Source organism: Gymnoscopelus microlampas (genome assembly GCF_963454915.1).
Source record: "Gymnoscopelus microlampas genome assembly, chromosome: 3".
Lineage (NCBI taxonomy): Eukaryota > Metazoa > Chordata > Actinopteri > Myctophiformes > Myctophidae > Gymnoscopelus > Gymnoscopelus microlampas.
The window spans coordinates 47711968-47732392 of record NC_139940.1 but is presented as its reverse complement, the minus strand read 5'-3'; the positions used below and the strand labels follow the sequence as shown (position 1 = coordinate 47732392).

Genomic DNA, 20425 nt, shown 5'->3' with positions numbered 1-20425 from the left:
CAGTGAGCACTGCGGCTGCACACCTGTTGTGCATCACATTTATCAATACACACCATAGAGCAGTGGTTCTCAACCTGTTCTTTTTTTTTGGGGGGGGGGGCAGGTGAGCTTGTAGATCGACTGTTTTCACAATATTTATCTGTGGAACGTGTGTTGGTTGTTGCGATAGGCGCAGCCAGAGCAATGTTGGTCCTTGTCAGGCAACAGTGCAGTGTTTCCCAACCTAGGGGTCCAGGGACCCCCTTGGGGAGGACGCCAAAGATCACAGGGGCGTGAGGCCTTGTCTGTTTGGAGTCCAACATTTTAAGCATGTTGCATGAAATCTTAACTTGCAGTTTTGGGCCATATCTTTATTTAATTTGTTTTATTATCAAAAAAGTATTTAAAAAAATAGCAGATCTACAAGCGTTGTGAGCAAATTGATGCCTGCCTATGATGGCATGCCCAAAGTAGGGCGGCCAAGTTGACAGTGTTTCATTTCACTAATAATTTAATCAGCTGGTTAGGTAGGCTACTGTTATCTAATCATTGTGATTAGATCTGAAGATACAGTAGCTTGTACATTTTATTGTACATACACTGTTGGTTTTGAAAGATTTTCCACAAATGTGAAGGCATCTCAGGCATACCACTGTGTATTCTCTATTTACGGAAGAAGCATTCAAGTTTGCTCTGGTTTTGAGTTGATTATTTCTAATACTGAGTAACATCAGGGTCAATGCTGTGGGTGGTTCATGCACATGGAGGTTGCCCTTTGAACCTTGACCCTGAGACACTTTGAAGCCTTACAGGTCAGCAACAAAACTTGCTAGAGACATTTGGTAGACTCTTGACCTCCAATAGCTGAGGGCAACCTTTCAACAGAGAGGTCAGGGGTCAACAAGAGTAATCTGCGGGAGTAATCTGTCGTCCGCAAGTTGGAAAATGTACAGTGTGGAGTTAAATACATCTCTTGTTATCAACAAATACTTACCGGAAAAAAATGTAGTATGGAAATACTATACAGAATATTTCCAGGTTGTCAAAAATGTAATCAAAACAAGTATTGGATAGAGATGTCAAATGATGTAACATTTATGGATTCATCATGCACACAAAATGAGAAATGCACTCGCAACACTGGAACATTTAAATACGTAACACATGCACTGGGTAAGAGAAGTAAATATGTTACATAATGGCGAGACTCTGACTTATTCTATGAATGTTTTCATCGTGTGGTCAATGAGTATCCATTAATGAGATTGTGTTGCCCATGCGCACACGTATGAACCCTGTCCCGCTGCCCCATAAGATAAGACACACAATCGTGTGTTTTAGCAGCCAAGCCACACCTCACACACACACACACACACACACACACACACACACACACACACACACACACACACACACACACACACACACACACACACACACACACACACACACACACACACACACACACACACACACACACACACACACACACAGTGGACTGCACACCTTCACCTGATGTTCCCTGAGACCTTGGCCTTTGTTACAGGAATAACAAACCCTACAGGAGACCATTCCTCGACTGCACACACTGACTGCACACACAGGGCCACAATAGCATCTTAGTTATTTGTGATAGAGGAACCATGAAGCTGCAGCTCCCCAACCCAGGCCTGGAGGCCAGGATACTGTCCTATGAGGAGCTGGAGAAGGCGGAGACGGACGAGGCCGGCACCAGACCCAAATGGGAGAACAAGACCCAGTACATGCTGACCTGCGTGGGCTTCTGCGTGGGGCTGTCCAACGTCTGGCGCTTCCCCTACCTGTGTCAGAGTCACGGAGGAGGTAAACCGTGGGGGAAAGTTAACTAAGTATATTTACCTAAGTACTGTACTGAAATACCGTTTTGAAGTACAATTTGCTTTACTTGAGTAGTATTTATACTCAAACCTTCTACCCAACTACATCTCAGAGGCAAATATTGCACTTTTTACTCCACTAAAAAGTTTTAGATACAGCTTTAGTTAATAGTTACTTTGTGGATTTAGATTATTATTGCAAAACACACGTTAGCCACTTACTCCCTCTTGTATACTCTGGCTTACTGTAAATCTATTTATGCCAATACATTTTGTACTTTTACTCAAATCAAATTGTGAATACAGGCTTACATTTACAGAGGTAAATGATGTGACTTTGATACATAATAACTCTGATGAGTTTTTCTCTTGTTGATCACCTTGATTAATGGCCCATTGGCCCCAATGGCCCATTAATGGCTTCAAAGACAGTCTATTGTCAAGAGAAGATAAGGTGGCAGGTGACACATAGCCTGGTTCCAGACGAATCTGCCATTGCAAAAAAAAATGCCCTTGGAGTCTGGCCATGCCAGGCTAGGTGACACATGCCACTGTCAGAGGTGTAATTTCAGAAAAACTAAGTAGGGGGTGGCAAAAAAAAAGTGAACACTTAATCTTCAAGCTCACAATGTGTCGCAATGTGTTGTTGTGAGCTTGTGGATCCACTGTTTTCACTATTTTGTTGCCCAAATTAGGCAGAATGTGTGTTGTTGTTGACCCAATGATCAAAATAACACAGTACAGCAATAACAGCATAAGAAGTTTGATAAGCTCATAGAAAAGCCTTGAGAAATGCTTATGTGGGCGATTTAACAGAATATAAATTGTACTTTAATCACCGTATACCCCTCGAGCCTATGCATATCTCCTGTGATTAAGTGCTTTTAAATTTCCTCAATAAAAGGCAAAATCTGAGGTTTTCTCTTCGGATATGGGCCTATTGCTCTGATGTTTACTAAAGTATGATATACAGCAGTGGTTCTCAAAACATTTTCATGTCAATGACCTCAAAATTCATATGCATTTGGCCGTTGACACAACTGAAAGGACACCCATAATAGAAGATTTGTGTTGTTAAATGTTCTTAGAAATAATTATAAAAATATTTCTCTAAAATGTTCACTGGGGACACATTGGAACCCCCTCAAGGACCCTTGGAGGTCCCCGGACCCCACTTTGAGAACCACTGATGTACAGTGCCTATCGTGTACAGTGCCTATAGCTCCTTTATAGATGTCGATCCAAAAAAACAAGTGGAATATATTCAGTTATAGGCTATGAAGTGAAATGGCGCACCCTGATGACTTAACATAATGCGCTGCTAACCACATGATTGTGATGTCTTCAGATATCATGCCTTATGTTTATTTTATACTCTGTCATATGCCGGTGCCGTGGGCCTAACATTTACACCATGGCTTCACATCGCCACGTGTTGTGAGAATATATCTGCTATTTTGGCGCATGACACCCTGACCCTCGTACAAGAAAGTATCAGGCTTCTCCCATTTCCATGTTTCTCTCTCCATTATAGCCTAATGAATATCATCAGATATCAAACTTAATTCATTAATTAATTCACTCACTCTCTCACTCATTCATCTATTTTCTTTTTTAAGATCACCATTCTTCTTCTTCCTGATTTTAAGGTGCGTTCATAATTCCCTTCCTGATCCTGCTGGTGTTGGAAGGAATCCCACTCCTCCACTTGGAGTTTGCCATCGGTCAGCGTCTAAGGAAAGGCAGCCTGGGATCCTGGTCCACAGTTCATCCTTACTTGACAGGCATTGGTAAGTAGGGCTGCAACTATCGCTGATTTTCACATTATTTACCTGGTTGACCGAGCAACGTGAGGTCTATAAGCTCACTCAGCTATTTCAGTGAAGAGATTTGGTGTAGGGGGTAAAAAGGGAGGGGACCAAGTACAGACACATGGGGGACCCTGGACAAGTGTACAGTATAGTACAGTATATGGGGTTGAAGTCAGTGGTGTGGTCTAGGTTTTTTTCCGGAGGTATACGATAATCATTCCCTGTGTAGCCCCCAGTCAAATTAGCCAGAACTCGCGTGCAACAGACCGGCCAATCGGGCTCAGCCCTATTGGCATGACTGGTAACACGTCGGACTGGCGAGTGGGAGCCTCGGGTTCAATCCCAGCTCACTGCGTTCCACTACACCTGCACAAAATGTGGGTATACGCGTTTTCAATGGATGAAATGGTTAGTAGACTGTATACCCTTTTTTCCCAAACATTCTGCACTGTATACGGCGTATACGACGTATACGGCGTAACGCGGTAGAACACACCACTGGTTGAACTGGTTAATTTCCTTGGTATGCTGACAGTGTGCAGAAAAAATATGACTGTGATCGGTCTAGGAGTTTGCTAAATTAGCTGTGGACAGACAGACAGACAGACAGACAGAAGCACAGACAGACAGAAGCACAGACCGACAGAGTCCTATGGTGGAGGTAACAATTGTAATTAAATACATGGAAGAATGCCTACCTGTTGGAAAAGTGATTCTTATCTCCTGGGTCGTAGTGCTAGAAAGGTTTTATGGTCTTCAAAGTCCTTCCTGGTAAATAACAGGGGAAAGAAACTGTTATCCAAGTTTCCTCTGTTATTTACCTAGTTGTTTACTGACTAAAGCGCATGCATCCTTACCTTGCTGATTCCAATTTTGCACCTTTGAGTCTGCTATATGTGTTACAGGTACCAGAATCTGGAACCTAGTAGCAGATATATAATACCTGGAAAACAGGTTAAAGTTGTTTAGAATAATTAGAGACAGTGAAACATGGTCTTGTTTCCACCGAGTCTTCTCTCAGTTATCATTTATTTCACGTAACACATTTCACAAAATAAACCCCAACTGTCTACTGCTTGCATTTGTCCTTTTACTTATATATATATATATATATATATATATATATATATATATATATATATATATATATATATATATATATATATATATATATATATATATATATATATATATGTGTATATGTGTATATATATATATATATATATATATATATATATATATATGTGTGTGTGTGTGTGTATATATATATATGTGTGTGTATATATATATATATATATATATATATATATATATATATATGTGTGTGTGTGTGTGTGTGTGTGTGTGTGTGTGTGTGTGTGTGTGTGTGTGTGTGTGTGTGTGTATATATATATATATATATATATATATATATATATATATATATATGTGTGTGTGTGTGTGTGTGTGTGTGTGTGTGTGTGTGTGTGTGTGTGTGTGTGTGTGTGTGTATATATATATACCCAGTATTTAATACTGTATCCTTTTACTCAGCATAGCAATACTGCACTTTTTACTGTCTATCTATCTATCTGTCTATATTGACATTCACTTGTTGTTCATAGTACCTTCAGAATTAAATCCAAAATACAACAAAATACAATAAACATTATTTTCAATTCAATATACATTCCACATCAACACATCCTGTAACCTCTTGTGTCACTCACTATTTGCATTCAACTCCCAAATTCGTTTTGGTAATTTAATTAACTTGCATTATAAGTGCATTTTTACTATAAAGATAAACACCATTAGGACTTAGCATAATCAGCAACAGTAATAATACCAAATTAACCTATCTACATCTGCATGTTTTACAGCTACATGGTTTGAAACCATTTCCCTCAAAACCGTTTTAACACTGTTAAAACTAAAATACATACACATTAAATAATAAATGGAGCCAGCCAGTATATAATTCAAAACACAAATCTAATACAAAAAGAATGGAGATGTGATACCCAGACCCAGACACACAATTAACGTGGCACACAACGGAGCAACGTGGTGGACGCCATTACAAACATTTCAAACAATGAGACACTTTTCAAATAGCTCCTTTTACACTTATATTCGACCCAAAAGTAAACACAGTAAACTCCAGATGTTACATAAACAACAACAATCATTTCAGTGTGCTTTGTGAAGTATTACCCACCTGGAAAACAGGTTAAAGTTGTTTAGAATAATTAGAGACAGTGACACATGGTCTTGTTTCCACCCAGTCTTCTCTCAGTTATGAGAAGAACCAGCTGCACATGCACACTGGACTACCTCAACGACAATCTCAGTGGGCAAAGCAGGTTGATACCATGGTGTTGCACTGCCACCTATTGACCAAAGTTATTGTTGTTTTTGGGTGAAAACATTATATAAAGACAACCTGGGTTTGAAGGGAAAATAAAATAAATACACTTCTCAAAACACTGTGACACATAAAACAATCACAATAATGTGATCACACTTTAGTGGGCATCACACATGCCTAAATTGTAAATAATAATAATAAGTAAGCCTTGTCGAGCCCTGAGGCCCATACAGGAGCCTATCTCCTGTTTCCTTAGCGTGAGGCACCTTGATGTACAAATACATCCCCTTGACATGACGCTAGTATGCCCCTTGATGCTGAGAGCCAAGCAGGGAGGCACTGGGTCCCACATTATTAGAGTCTTTGGTATGACGCGGCCGGGGATCCAACCCCGACCTCCCAGTCTCAGGGCGGACACTCTAACCACAATTTGGTTAAAGGAGCTACACCATGAATTTAAAAAATAATAATAATATTTGATATCATATTGTTTATGTCCCTCAAACGTTTTTCAAAAGGTTTGAGCCTAAATCAAGCCTCAGATATACTCATTCCAACTAACTTCTCTCTGGCTTATAAAGCACTTTCACCTGCAATACCACATTGTCCTGTTTGGCACGGGGCGCTATTGAGCCAGTTTGTATGCATGTTATGTCCTGGTTCTGTGTGGAAAAAGTAAAAAAAAAAAAATAAGAATTTTTTTTAGAAAAATTAAAAATGAAAAAAAAAAAAAAAAAAAAAATTGGGATTTTTTTTTTTGGTTAGAACTGAAAAACGGGAGGAATTGTTCCCAGACGTGACGTAGGGTGGGGGAACAAATCTGATGGACTGTTTTCAGACCAATTTACATAAAAACCACAGATAGCCTCTGAAAGCCTGCATGCTCAAAGTCGGGTATTTGTTGGAACAGAAGAGAGGTGGGGGAGACCAAAAACACACAAAAATGAAGAAAAAGTTAAAATTCATGGTGTAGACCCTTTAAAATAGTAAATGCTCTCTCATATCAATTGACAGGTATTGCGTCCATGTGTGTATCTCTCACGATCAGCCTCTACTACAACACCATCATTGCCTGGGTCCTGTGGTTCCTCTTTAACTCGTTCCAAAGCCCTCTGCCGTGGAGCCTGTGTCCAACCAACGCCAACCTGACAGGTAGAGGTCCCCGAGTTCCTGCAGAGTGGAAATGAAAAGCCACAACGCATGCATGCCTAAACCCAAAAGACCCATAGCCCTCGAGACCTATAGCCCTGGGCTGGGTTGCACCAGCTGGACGTTCTATGTCAGGGCATTACGTCTCTATACCAGAGGCCACAACTATTAATGGAATTAATGGAGTAGAGCATAGAATGTTCGTAATTTAAAGCAGACTCATAAAGATGTAAGAGTCATCCAAGCCAATGAACACTGGTTTCACCTAAAAATAGAGATAAGCGCTAACTCATCACTTGACATGATAATGATAACACAGAAGTATTATCCTCATTGAATTCAAAATTATGTGCCATGTACTATTATGTTGTTATATAGTGAGTATCCTAATGGACTACCACTAGCATATCTGTTATATTCATTATAATGAAATATCCAATGTATGTAAAGTGCACGTTTGAACTTAATTGGTGTGAGTCAAACGTATGGATGGTGTGTGTGAAGCATAACTTATTATATTGTTATTATAACTGTTATTATATTGTGTCAGGCGTAGTGCTGGAGTGCCAGCAGAGCTCCCCTACAGATTACTACTGGTACAGACAGACTCTGAACACAACCCCCAGCATTGAGGAGGATGGAGGGCTGCAGTGGTGGATGGTGTTATGTCACATTGCTGCATGGGCCATACTCTACGTCTGTATCGTCCGTGGCATTGAGACTACTGGGAAGGTAGGCTACTGTAAAGGTACTCTGCGTCTAGTAGATCAGCTATTTACGCTAAGTGACACCGCCGTAGGCTAAAGTAAAGCGCCCCAATTCAATCCAATCCAATTGTCCCCCAGTCACTTAGGTCATCCTCACAACAACTCCCCTCAGTTCCTCAAACACACCCTTTTTTATGTTCTTCTGCTGCTGCCCCTAGACTCTGGAATATAGTCTCCTGTCACACATTAGATCCTGTCCCATCTATGACAATTTGAAACTAGACGCGTCGCAATTCCGGGGAAATTGCAGAGTGTGGTTGCGCCGACGCCGGTCGCGGGACGCGGCCGCCGGGACTCGAGGAATACGCCGGGAGGAATAACGTCGGAGGCTGCGCCAATTACATTGTGTCGTCACTCCTGAGATCGCTTGCGTTTTATTTTGAGAGGATCGATCCCCCCAAAATAAGGTTTTTGCATCGAACGGTTACATTTTGAGCATTCGTGGCGCCCCCTATGGATCAAAGTAGAAATGCTTTTGGGGATTGGTTTAGTATACCACCCTCGACATGTGATTCAAATTTGGGATTGACCGGACGTTTCGTTCGTGATTTATGGCATTTTTGGTCAAACGGGCCCCTCCCGCTAACTTTGGAAGCCATTTACGGACGAACGGTAAGGACAATCAAAATGCCTTTCGGATATCTTTACCGCATGGGTCCATAGATCATGTGTACCGATTTGTGTGAGATTAGGACAAAATTTGAAGGAAAAGGAGCAAAAAGTGTGTTTTGAAGGAAATTCAAAATGGCGGAAAATCTATCCTGACGCAAATGGGCGTGGCCTATATGGGGAGATGCGTCGGGACCCAAGGAATCCAGGTGAAAGGAAATTTTGATTTTACGAGCTACGGTTCAAGAGTTATAGGCCAAAAGGTAAAGTGGGCTGTTATAGCGCCACCATGTGGCCGATTGGTGTAATTATTTTTCTAATAATTTTGGACTAAATTATGAACCTCCCTTCCAAATGTGGTAACTGTAGCTCTTACGGTTTCTGAGAAAAAAATACTTGAATGGGAGTTTTTGCAATTCCCATTAAAGTGGATGGGGAAATTTAATGCACTAATAAATCAATATCAAAAAATCTATCCTGACGCAAATGGGCGTGACCTATATGGGGAGATGCGTCGGGACCCAAGGAATCCAGGTGAAAAGAAATTTTGATTTTACGAGCTACGGTTCAAGAGTTATAGGCCAAAAGGTAAAGTGGACTGTTATAGCGCCACCATGTGGCCGATTGGTGTAATTATTTTTCTAATAATTTTGGACTAAATTATGAACCTCCCTTCCAAATGTGGTAACTGTAGCTCTTACGGTTTCTGAGAAAAAAATACTTGAATGGGAGTTTTTGCAATTCCCATTAAAGTGGATGGGGAAATTTAATGCACTAATAAATCAATATCAAAAAATCTATCCTGACGCAAATGGGCGTGACCTATATGGGGAGATGCGTCGTGACCCAATGAATCCAGGTGAAAAGAAATTTTGATTTTAGGACCTACGGTTCAAGAGTTATAGCCAATTCATGTTTTTACCTATAACTGCACCGATCTGTGTAAAAAATATAATATGTAAGGAAAACCCATAGAGGTATAATATAACCCTTTAAAGCCTTTAAAATAAAACCCTTTGCCGTGCATTATTCACATCTGCGTTTTTGTCAAACAGGTCCCTCCCACAAATGTAACGGGCCAATCATATTGTCACCTCACTCCTGAGATCACTTGCTTTTCATGTTGAAGGGACTGATCCCCCAAAAATCATGTTTTTGCATGAAACGGTGACATTTTGCGCATTTGTGGCGCCCCCTATGGGTGAAAGTGAAATGCTTTTAGGGATTTGTTGAGTAAACCAACCTTGACATGTGATTCAAATTTGGGTTTGACTGGACCTTTCGTTCGTGAATTTTGGCATTTTTTGTAAAACAGGCCCCTCCCACTAAATTTGGAAGCCAATTACGGACGAACGGTAAGGACTATTACAATGCCGTTTGGATATGTTTATCGCATGGGTCCAGAGATCATGTGTACCGTATTTTTGTGAAATTTGGAGAAAATATGAGGGAGGAGAAGCTAAAAGTGTGTTTTTTAGAAAATTCAAAATGGCGGAAAATCTATCCAGACGCAAATGGGCGTGGCCTATATGGGAAGATGCGTCGTGACCCAAGGAATCCAGGGAAAAATAAATTTTGATTTTACGACCTACGGTTCAAGAGTTATAGGCCAAAAGGTGAAGGGGGCTGTTATAGCGCCACCATGTGGCCGACTGGTGTGATTCTTTTTTTAATAATTTTGCAAAAAACTATTAACCTCCCCTCCAAGTCTTGTAACTGTAGCCCTTACGGTTTCCGAGAAAAAAATAATTGAATGGGAGTTTTTGCAATTCCCATTAAAGTGGATGGGGAAATGTAATGCACAAATAAATCAATATCAAAAAATCTATCCTGACGCAAATGGGCGTGGCCTATATGGGGAGATGCGTAGTGACCCAAGGAATCCAGGTGAAAAGAAATGTTGATTTTCGGACCTACGGTTCAAGAGTTACAGGCCAAAAGGTAAAGGGGGCTGTTATAGCGCCACCATGAGGCCGAATGGTGTGATATTTTTTTCATTAATTTCGGACAATATTATGAATTTTCCCTCCAAATCTGGTAACTCTAGCTCTTACGGTTTCTGAGAAAGAAATACTTGAATTTGAGTTTTTTCACTTTTCCATTAAAGTGGATGGGTGAATTTAATGCACTAATAAATCAATATCAATTAAACTATTTAACCAATCTCTTAGCAAAATACAAGCGCACGATTCCCGATTTAGACGGTCATTTTGATATATGGCACAACATTAGGGGATGAAAACTGTGGGAGGAGATGCGGTTCGAAATATTGTTTATCTTGAAGTGGAAGAAAGCTATAGAGTACTATAGTCTGGTTGCCCTGTTGGGCAACCACACTAATTAATACATTTAAAGACCATTAAGTTGTACCATAATTGTTTGTTTGTCAAGTCCACTCTTAATTTATATTTTAACATCCTCTTATGTTTAATTCAGTCTCTCTTCACCATTTAATTTATTTTAACTTTTTTTGAACATTTTACTGTGATTTATGTGTTTTACAATCTAGTCTTATTTTATCGATGATTTATGGTATTATTATTACTGTATGTTTTCTATTTAGTCATCTGCCTCAATTAGAAAGCCATTTGGGTCAACTCCTGTTATTTTTAAATGCACTATATATATACAGTATATAAATGTGACTTGAATAATGCTTAATTTATACTTGTCATACGGCGGTCAGGCCCGGGGTCAGGATGAAACGACTGAGGGGGCATTTGAAAAGTGGGGGGGGCACATGTCGGGGCCACATGTGGTCCCTACCCCCGCGAGCTGAACTGCAGGACACAATATTTTATGAACCAACATAAATCATTCAACATTATACAATCCTGTGCTGTGTTCATTTGGCTAAAGCCAGGCAAAACAAAAACATTTAGAATAGATCACTATTGTCTCTTATGGGTAATGGTAATGGGTCACACAGCAGCGCGAGCGCACTCTCGCTCTCTCTCTCTTTCTCTCGCTCTCTCTCCCGTCTCCCATCTCGCTCGTTGACCAAGCCTTCACCAAGTTCACCATTCTGTTGAACCACTTTAGAAAAACAAAATGTTTCCAAAGATAAACTGAAGACAAGTAGCAAGCAGCCAATACTGAAAGCGGTGTGCCTGTATCCAGCAGTGTCAACAAGCGACTGACTGGAGTGGGTGCTGCCCCACGGCCAGTGTTGCCATGTCAGCTTATTATAAGCGACTTTGGGCTTTCTTTTTCTGTAAAGTTGCTTGTAAAAATTGGTGTTTGCGTTTTTTTGGGCTTGTTTCTAAACTTTAGAAGTACACTTTAGAATATAAAGTGTAGATTTGTTATTATTTAGGCTTGCTTCCAAATATTTGAATAATTATTGGTTCTGAAATATTTTCATGAAAATGTTTTGTGTGGTGCCACAGAGAGCATTTTTGTTCCCAAAAACACAAATATTCCACATTTTATTGCAAGAGTTTTTGAAATTAGCAGATCCACAACACGTCGCGTTGTGAGCTTGATGCATAGGTTTAAAGTGCTCATGTGGCCTACTTTGCTTCTTTTGGGCTTGTTTTCCTAGACTTCTTTCTCTCGCAATATCTGGCAACACTGCCCATGGAAAATCAGCCTCAGGGCAGAGGATTATTTGAATTGTGCAATGATACATGATGGAATATGATTAAGGATTACTTTGATTATGGTAAACTCACATTTCATATCACACATGACATAAATGTAACTTTCACATTTTTTTTTTTTTTTTTTTTAATTCTTTTTGGGGGGGCACCCGGGGCAGTCAGGGCATTTGGGGGGGCATTGCCCCCCCTTGCCTATGCCTAGATCCGGCCCTGCGGCGGTGTCACTCATCAAAAATTGCAGATATAAATATAAATTTGAAAATATTTCGCATTTCAGCTCGCATAGATCAGCAACTCTTTCAATAATTTGGTTAGAATACAGTGCAGAAATAAGCATCAATGTGTTCATGTGTCCTTCTCCCGAGGCGGTGTATGTAACTGCAACACTTCCCTATGTAGTGCTGACCATCTTTCTGATCAGAGGCCTGACCCTGAAGGGATCTATGAACGGACTGAAGTTCCTCTTCACACCAGATGTAAGCTACATGTGTGCAATGCTTTGTTGTCGCTTTAGTTTTTCCCATGATGCATTGCAGTCCAGTCATTAATCATAATGGCTACATCTGTAACAGGTGCAACACACTGAAATATAGAAATCAATCAAACACACATCCTTGACTAAATGCCTTTAGCTGGACTAACATACTGTAGATGTCACAAGTCACATGTTTATTTAAGATATGTTTAACGTTTTTTTGTTGTTGTTTCAGCCTATAATCAGAAAATCACTGCGTGTTTGAGTGTTTGTTCAGTTGCAGGGGTCTCTTTATCTCTCCAGCTCTTTAGTAAACAGGAAATACATTTTCAGATTGGGATAGCAATTTTATCCGATCAGGAGAGAGAACTCCACATTTATCAGCTTAAATTTTGCTCCAGTTCCATGTTTGGGTTTCATCACTTCCAATTTAACTTGTTTATCCTGTATGAGTTCTCTCTCTCCTGATTGGATAAAAGTATCCCGATCTAAAACAATATATTTCATGTTTACTAAAGAGCTGGAGAGGCAGGAAGACCCCTGTTACTGAATAAACACTGACTCTATAGCAATTATTACAGTATCAGAATATACTGTATATATTACTATGTTTAAACATAAATAAATAAATAATTGTCTCAGTTGGCAGAGCTGATGAATCCATCGACCTGGTTGGATGCAGGTGCTCAGGTCTTCTATTCCTTCTCTTTGGCTTTTGGTGGGCTCATCTCCTTCTCCAGCTATAACTCAGTACAGTAAGCTTCTGTTTTTATAATGTTATAATTTACTGCTTTTCCAAAGATTGAATGAAAGGGAAAAAATGGAGAATAATTATTCAATGTTAGGACAAGGGAATAGAGAATAATTATTCAATGTTAGGACAAGGGAATTAGAGAATAATTATTCAATTCTAGAAAGATGAGGAAAAATGTAATGAACTAAATTGCAATCAAATAAATGGTATTTGTTACCAGATAAAACAAAATAAATGGTAAAAAAAATTTATATCCTAATAATACAAATTCAATACCAGTAATGTAAGCTATGGTTTTAATTGGGTGTTATTAGCTCACTTCAGTTGTTGCCCGTATCTGTATTGACTCTTGAAAGTATCCAGCTTGCCCCTTTAGAGTCAATAAAAAGCTCATCTTATCTAAACTTACCGTATCTTATAGATTGCTCTGGTACCCTGTTGTCCTTCCTCTCTCTCTCCAGTAACAACTGTGAGCAGGATGCAGTGATCATCTCCATAATCAACGGCTTCACCTCTGTGTTTGCTGCCACCGTCATCTACACCGTCATCGGCTTCAGGGCCACAGACAGATACGACAGCTGTCTCAGCGGGTATGATTTGGATGGTGTGTGTATGGATATGTTCAAACTGGCAGCCCAAATCCCAAATGTTTTTTTTTGGCATATCCAGTATCAGAATGGTTTGATCAAGTCTGAACAGCCAAATACAACAAAAAATTTAATCAGATTTTTGCCAAAATGGATTTGAACCACGTTTGCTAGTTGGTGTGAAATGTGATTCAAATACGATTTTTAAAGATGTCTCTCAGTTTGAATCCTTATCTAGGCTATACTTCATCATACGATGGTGTTGCGCGACAGAGCATAAATTTGGGTTGCTCTCAGGAACATCTTGGCATTGCGAGGTACTGTAAGGTATGTGGATGTGTCTTTGGGTTGCTCTCAGGAACATCTTGGCGTTGCTCAACACGTTTGACCTTCCTGAAGGCCACGTCACCGAGAACAACTACGACCAGGTTCTGCAGGATTTCAATCAGACGAGCCCAGAGATCCTTCAAGGGCTGGATCTGAAGACTTGTGACTTGAATACCTTCCTTAGTGAGGTAAGATGTTATCTTAGCTTGTAGTACTTGAGGCGAAAGACAGCTTTCCCACTATTGTCAAATCCAGAGGTGTCCTTTCTGAAAAAAAAATAGATGGTGGGAGGAAAAAGGTGATGTACAGTAGGCTAATGAATGTATGGTTGCAGACAAGACAACAAGTGTTGTGTCTATAACAGTGTTTATAAAACTGTAATATGTTCATTATAATGCTGGGGATTAGGATGGGACAATAATTGTTATTAGCGTTTATCGCAGGAAAAAGAATGCTCACAATAATCATATCGCAGAGATTTAAATTTATCATAAAATTGTTCGTCATACACTGGACCTGAGTTGGCTCACTTGGACCGCTTTTCTCCCCATCTACACCAAATCTCTTCACCAAAAATAGCAGATGTACAAGCTCACAACATGTTGCAATGCAACATATTGTGAGCTTGTAGATCTGCTATTTTTAAGCATTTTTTCATTATCGCGATAATATCGTTAATCGCAATTATTTGGGCCAATTATAACAATTATGCCCCATGTCAAATAGAAGACTGTGATGGTTGCAACATCCTTTGTTTTGTAATGTACATCACGGGTACAAAGCAGACCCAAGTTGTACCTTTATATTCTCTCATTTGTGACTTTTTAAAGTGATTGTATCAATGCTCCTCTGGTCTTGTGTTGTGTTGTGTGTTGGCCTCCAGGGAGTTGAAGGTACTGGTTTAGCCTTCATCGTGTTCACAGAGGCCATCACCAAGATGCCCATCTCTCCTGTGTGGTCCGTCCTGTTCTTCGTCATGCTCTTCTGTCTCGGCATGTCGTCCCAGTTTGGTCAAATAGAGGGGGTTCTGGTATCCATACAGGACCTCAAAATCTACCCCAAGACATGGTCCAAAGAGGCTGGCAATGGTGAGTTCAAAGTTCCGTTCTTATGGCAATTTTATGCTCTGTAGTAAATAGCCGATCTACAAGCTCACAACATGTTGTGGATGCGATGTGTTGTGAGCATATAGATCGGCAATTTGCTGTGGGTATAATTCACTAAGTATAATTAATGGACACATCAATAGTCTGTCTTTGTGTCATCTTTGGCGCGCAACACCGTCATACACCAAAGTATAACTCAGGCTTGAGACCCTTGCACACAGATTCCGACGAACATTTAAAGCAAACATACCTTAACCTGACGCTGCCAGATCCAAGAAGCTCCACACATTGTTTCACAGAGGAACCTGGTTACTCAATACCGCCCCCATCTGGCAGGGTCAGGTTAAACATACCTATGACCTCTTGCAAACCTACTCCGATATTACCTTCTGAACACGATGCATAATTTCTTCAATCGAGCCCAGTTCGATTGCTGCATTTTTGTTTTGATGCCAATAGAAAATCGCATCAATGTTCTCCCCGTGTCTCCAAGGGTAGTTAATACCCTCACAAAAACATGTAGTAATCTTGGTCTCTATACCGCCTCCCCCATGACAGCCGGGGCGCCTGATGGAGGAAAGGAACTGGTTGGAATAACGTGTTCCTTCCACACGCTATGTCCTACCCGGGAAACTCCCCCCTGGCAGGTGACAAGAAGGTCAGTTGGCTATCATGCATTGAGCTCGGCCCTGCATGGGCTCCCTAGGCTGGTGGGGGGAGTGTAGCACCCAGGATCACTTAGAAAATTGGCACCGGGTGAAAAAGGGTTACAGAATCGTGGGATACAATTTTTTTTTTAAAGAAAAAAGAAAATCTTATCAGATTTGTGTGTGCAGGGGCCTTTTATTGTGATATTACTGGACTTTATTGACAAGCCTGAAGAGAACGGAGCAGCAAAATGACCAGGGTTTTAGAGTATGAGCACAGACCTCACGTTAATGGTCCTTACACACCGGGAGGATTTATTTTGTGTGATCATTTCACAATAATTGAAACTGCTGTTTGTGTAATGAGAACATCCACATGTGAATGTGAATATTGCATGGAAATAAAGCAAAACAACAAGGTTGATTTTCACTGCAAATAAAAGCATCAGCTTGTATAAATAAGTCATCTTGCCGTTATTGATACTGTGCAGAGAAACAGGAAACAGAGAGAGACAATCAGGGAGTAACATGCAGCAAAGGTCTGGGAATTGAACTCGGGACTCCCTGTCAGGCATCAGAGCCTATATGGTTTGCGCCCTAATCACTTTGCCCCCCAAATTGATAGTTTTATTGGTATGCCTTGTTTCTCTTACCAGGTGTGACTTGTGCGCTCTGCTGCCTGGTGGGTTTGATATTTGTACAAGGTTCAGGGAGCTACTGGCTGACTGTCTTCGACGTCTACGGACCATCCGTCCCTCTGTTGGTCGTTGCACTCTGTGAGGTGCTCGCTGTTGTCTACGTATACGGAATAGACAGGTAACCAAGAGATAATGACAGCAAATCTACATTGTTAACCACTGTCACCCTGCCATTCCAATATTGACCGTATTCTATCATTATAGCTGAAGAGATACATTTTTTGTCTAAACCTTTCCAAAGCATAAAATAGGGCTTAGGCTTATTGGTTTAAGATTGCAAACATAATGGAAACAATGAAAACACATGCCAAAATATACACATTTTAAGCCCTTTTACCTTCATTTGGAAGCAATGTCTTGCAGCATCCCAGAGCCATCATTCACATGTGGTTTTGTTAGCAGCCTCCCCAAGGGGGCAGACATTTTCTATACTGTGATTATGCAACCCGTTCTCACTCGAAAGGCGTCACATTGTGCCGCTCTGTCAGTAGCCCTGAAACGTCAAGTTTTGACATGACGAGACGCCATAGTGACGTCGCATGTTGACAAAACTATGCCAAAACCCTAATCCTAATCCTAACCCTAACCTCACAAAAATATACCTAAACATAACCCTAACCTCACAAAAATATACCTAAACATAACCCTAACCTCACAAAAATATACCTAAACATAACCCTAACCTCACAAAAATATACCTAAACCTAACCCTAACTTCACACAAAAAAACATATACCTAAACCTAACCCTAACCTCACAAAAATATGCCTAAACCTAATCTTAATCCTAACCCTAACAGAGAGAGAATAAAAAAGTCATTCCTCTGGATCGCAGGAGGTTGCGATTATTAGCCAAGTGCTGCTACCAGGTAAGCCACCAAAGCAGCTGGCCAAATCCATGATTTGAGAAGTATTTGAAGCTTGTGGCTTTTAGTTTTTGTAGTCCTACAGTGACGCATTAGGGAGTGAAAATGACAGAGCGGCAATAACTGATGCCCATCTGTGAGAATGTGTTGGATTATGAGACAGTTGAGCTTATTGCTTTCCCAGGTTCAACAATGACATCGAGTTCATGATCGGCCACAAGCCCAACCTGTTCTGGCAGGCCACATGGAGAGTGATCAGCCCACTCATCATGGCAGTCATACTGGTCTTCTATCTCATCACCAAAGTTACTGAAAAACTCTTCTACAAGACCTGGAATCCTGAATCGGTAGTTTTATTTTTAAATTAATGAATTAATTAATTAAATGACAATTGTAAATGTATAATTTGTAAAACAATTAAAACTGTCACACAATAGGCTACATAATATAACCAGCCTAACACCAACTTTGTCTTTGCAGGAGACGTTCCCAGTAATGGAGCAAGAGTCATATCCTTTCTGGGTTTATATTGTCATCTTTATACTGGCCGGAATTCCCAGTCTTGCTGTACCTCTTATTGCCATTTTAAAATATTTATGGGGAAAGAAGACTGATAAGAGTTTGATCCACAATATCTCTGACAACACGCAAATGAATGACAAGCCCCAGAAGTCCTTTGATTGATGAACTGCAGAAGAAGTCTTTGTCGACTTTTGCACAGTTTTGGCGTTTACATGAGTTATCATTATGATTATTATTATTATTATTATGAAGTCATTTTACATTCATTTGAGTTTAGTTTTTAAAAAAACGTTTTTTTAAGCTGCTAACTCTTCAAGGAAGTTTGAAGAAAGAGTTGGAATAAAGTAAGAAAAGAAAAAACAAAACAAGGAAGTGCTACCACCTTGTGTCTGTAGGCCTATCTTATGTCTAACCTCATGTACAAACTGTACCAGCAGGATTATGCTATGTATATATATATGTAGATATCTTAGATTTTTGCTTCTCCTCAACATGTTCCTCTGTTTATCTTTAATTTCTTGTTGCTCTCACTGCCCCCTTCCCCCCACCCACAACCTATTCTTTTTCCTTTCTCTTCCTGAAAAGAAAAAAACACGGAGCTTGCACAAAAAAGAATTTCACCCACTTCTTTACACCTGTAAAACTGTAATCATATGATAATAAAGATGATTATGATGTCCAATATACATGAAGTGGTTAAAATAAAAACAATGGATAAAAGTCTACACAGAAAAACTTCTTGCAGGTAGAGAAATATTTCCAGCAGATATGAACAGCAGCAGTATATAAAATCAGTTTCATGTGTATGGTTAAATAGCTGCATATTGTAATAGCAGTAGATATAAAAATGGACCTTATGGAGGTGGTGAGACATGGTTGGCAGCAGATATCAAACAGTGATGTATTTATGTATGATGGTGTATACATAAGGTCAGTGGTTCTCCTGACTTTGTGTTCTCCAGGAGGTCCCCAGCAAAATGTGTTTCCTTGGCTATTTAAAAATAGCAGGTGTACAAGCTCACAGGCAGCGCTTCACTTCATGCCACGCTGCAAGCTTGTACATATGCTATTTTTGCACATTTTTGAAACATCGTATTGTTATTATTTTCATCATTTATCATTTTTTAACACAAATCTTCTCTTCTGGGGGGTCCCTGGCACAAAACATTTTCAGATGGTGGTCCGAAATATATATCAATTTGGGGGTCCTTGGCAGGAAAAGGCCTTTTCCTTGGCAGGAAAAGGTGTCATAAATGACACAGTGCTACAGTACAGAGTGCTAGTGTTGCTGCAGCGGAACGCAGCCAAGGTCTTTTATGCCCAAAAAATAATCCTGTGGGGCTGCCTGTGTTGGCGCTAGGCAGGGCTCATTGCTGATGCTTGCAACGTGGGAACTCTGGTGGTATTGCTTTTGATTGGCCGAGGCCACAGCACTAGCAAATGAATAAAATAAAAAGATAAAGAAAAGGCAGAAAAATGACTAATCTGATCATTTCACTGCATTAGTACAAATGTTCATAATGTGTCAATATTTTTGACTTTTGTGGCTTTTAAACCATGGTGGGTTTTAATGTAAATTGGAAAACTAGAAAGATGCAATTTTGAGAAATTACAAAGTGTGGTTGCACTGGCAACGCAGGTCATGGGTTGCAACTTGCAGCTGTTAGAACCTGGGAAATCTCTAGCGGGAAAAATAGCATATTTACCCACTTTACCGTATTTACCCAGCTCTTATCTACCCACTTTTCATCTGTGTTTCCACTGCACTCAGACTGACACTAGGCCCCTCTATAACCCTCACCTCCGGGGTGAATGTCTTCTATGACATCCATGTGTTCCATACACTGCTAAAAAGCTAACGCTAATGTTATCTGGAAAATTGTCAAGGGGAAAATTAAAAAAATGCCTCTGGTGATAAACCCGCCGCATATTTGCATACTGGGCCCTGATTGGTCCCTCACAACTTCGGAGGGAGAGAAATACAATCTCCATTGAGAGGGGCCAGACCTAATCTGCCAAGGGCATTTTTTTTTGCAATGGCATATTCGTCTGGAACCAGGCTAATACAGTATTACAGGCCCTAAAAAATGTTTCTGCCAACATTAATGAAATAAATAGGCCACGCAGTTCAACATTGACGCATTTCTCATTTACAACATCTAGTTTAAACGTTTCTTAATAGTTGAATGCCCTTTGCTATAGAGCATCGCAGTCCCCGGTGCCGGAAGTAAATACTCAATGCATTTTTCCCATTGACTTTTACAAAAATATTTATATTTATTTATGTGAAAAAACTTTTTTGAAAACGGCAAAACAAAGGG

At 40.1% G+C, this 20425-nt stretch overlaps 1 protein-coding gene across 1 annotated transcript; it reads left to right on the top strand.

The window, feature by feature from the left end:
* Positions 1–1622: 1622 nt before the first annotated feature.
* Positions 1623–18266, top strand: LOC311041876 (sodium-dependent neutral amino acid transporter B(0)AT1-like; the record flags this gene model as incomplete). The annotated part of the gene is made up of 12 exons (XM_084052360.1): positions 1623–1821; positions 3485–3625; positions 7011–7148; positions 7696–7877; positions 12489–12599; positions 13241–13353; positions 13814–13942; positions 14298–14454; positions 15150–15354; positions 16676–16835; positions 17767–17929; positions 18063–18266. 12 exons carry the CDS (start codon positions 1623–1625, stop codon positions 18264–18266), a joined length of 1902 nt encoding a protein of 633 aa, XP_083908486.1.
* Positions 18267–20425: the final 2159 nt, after the last annotated feature.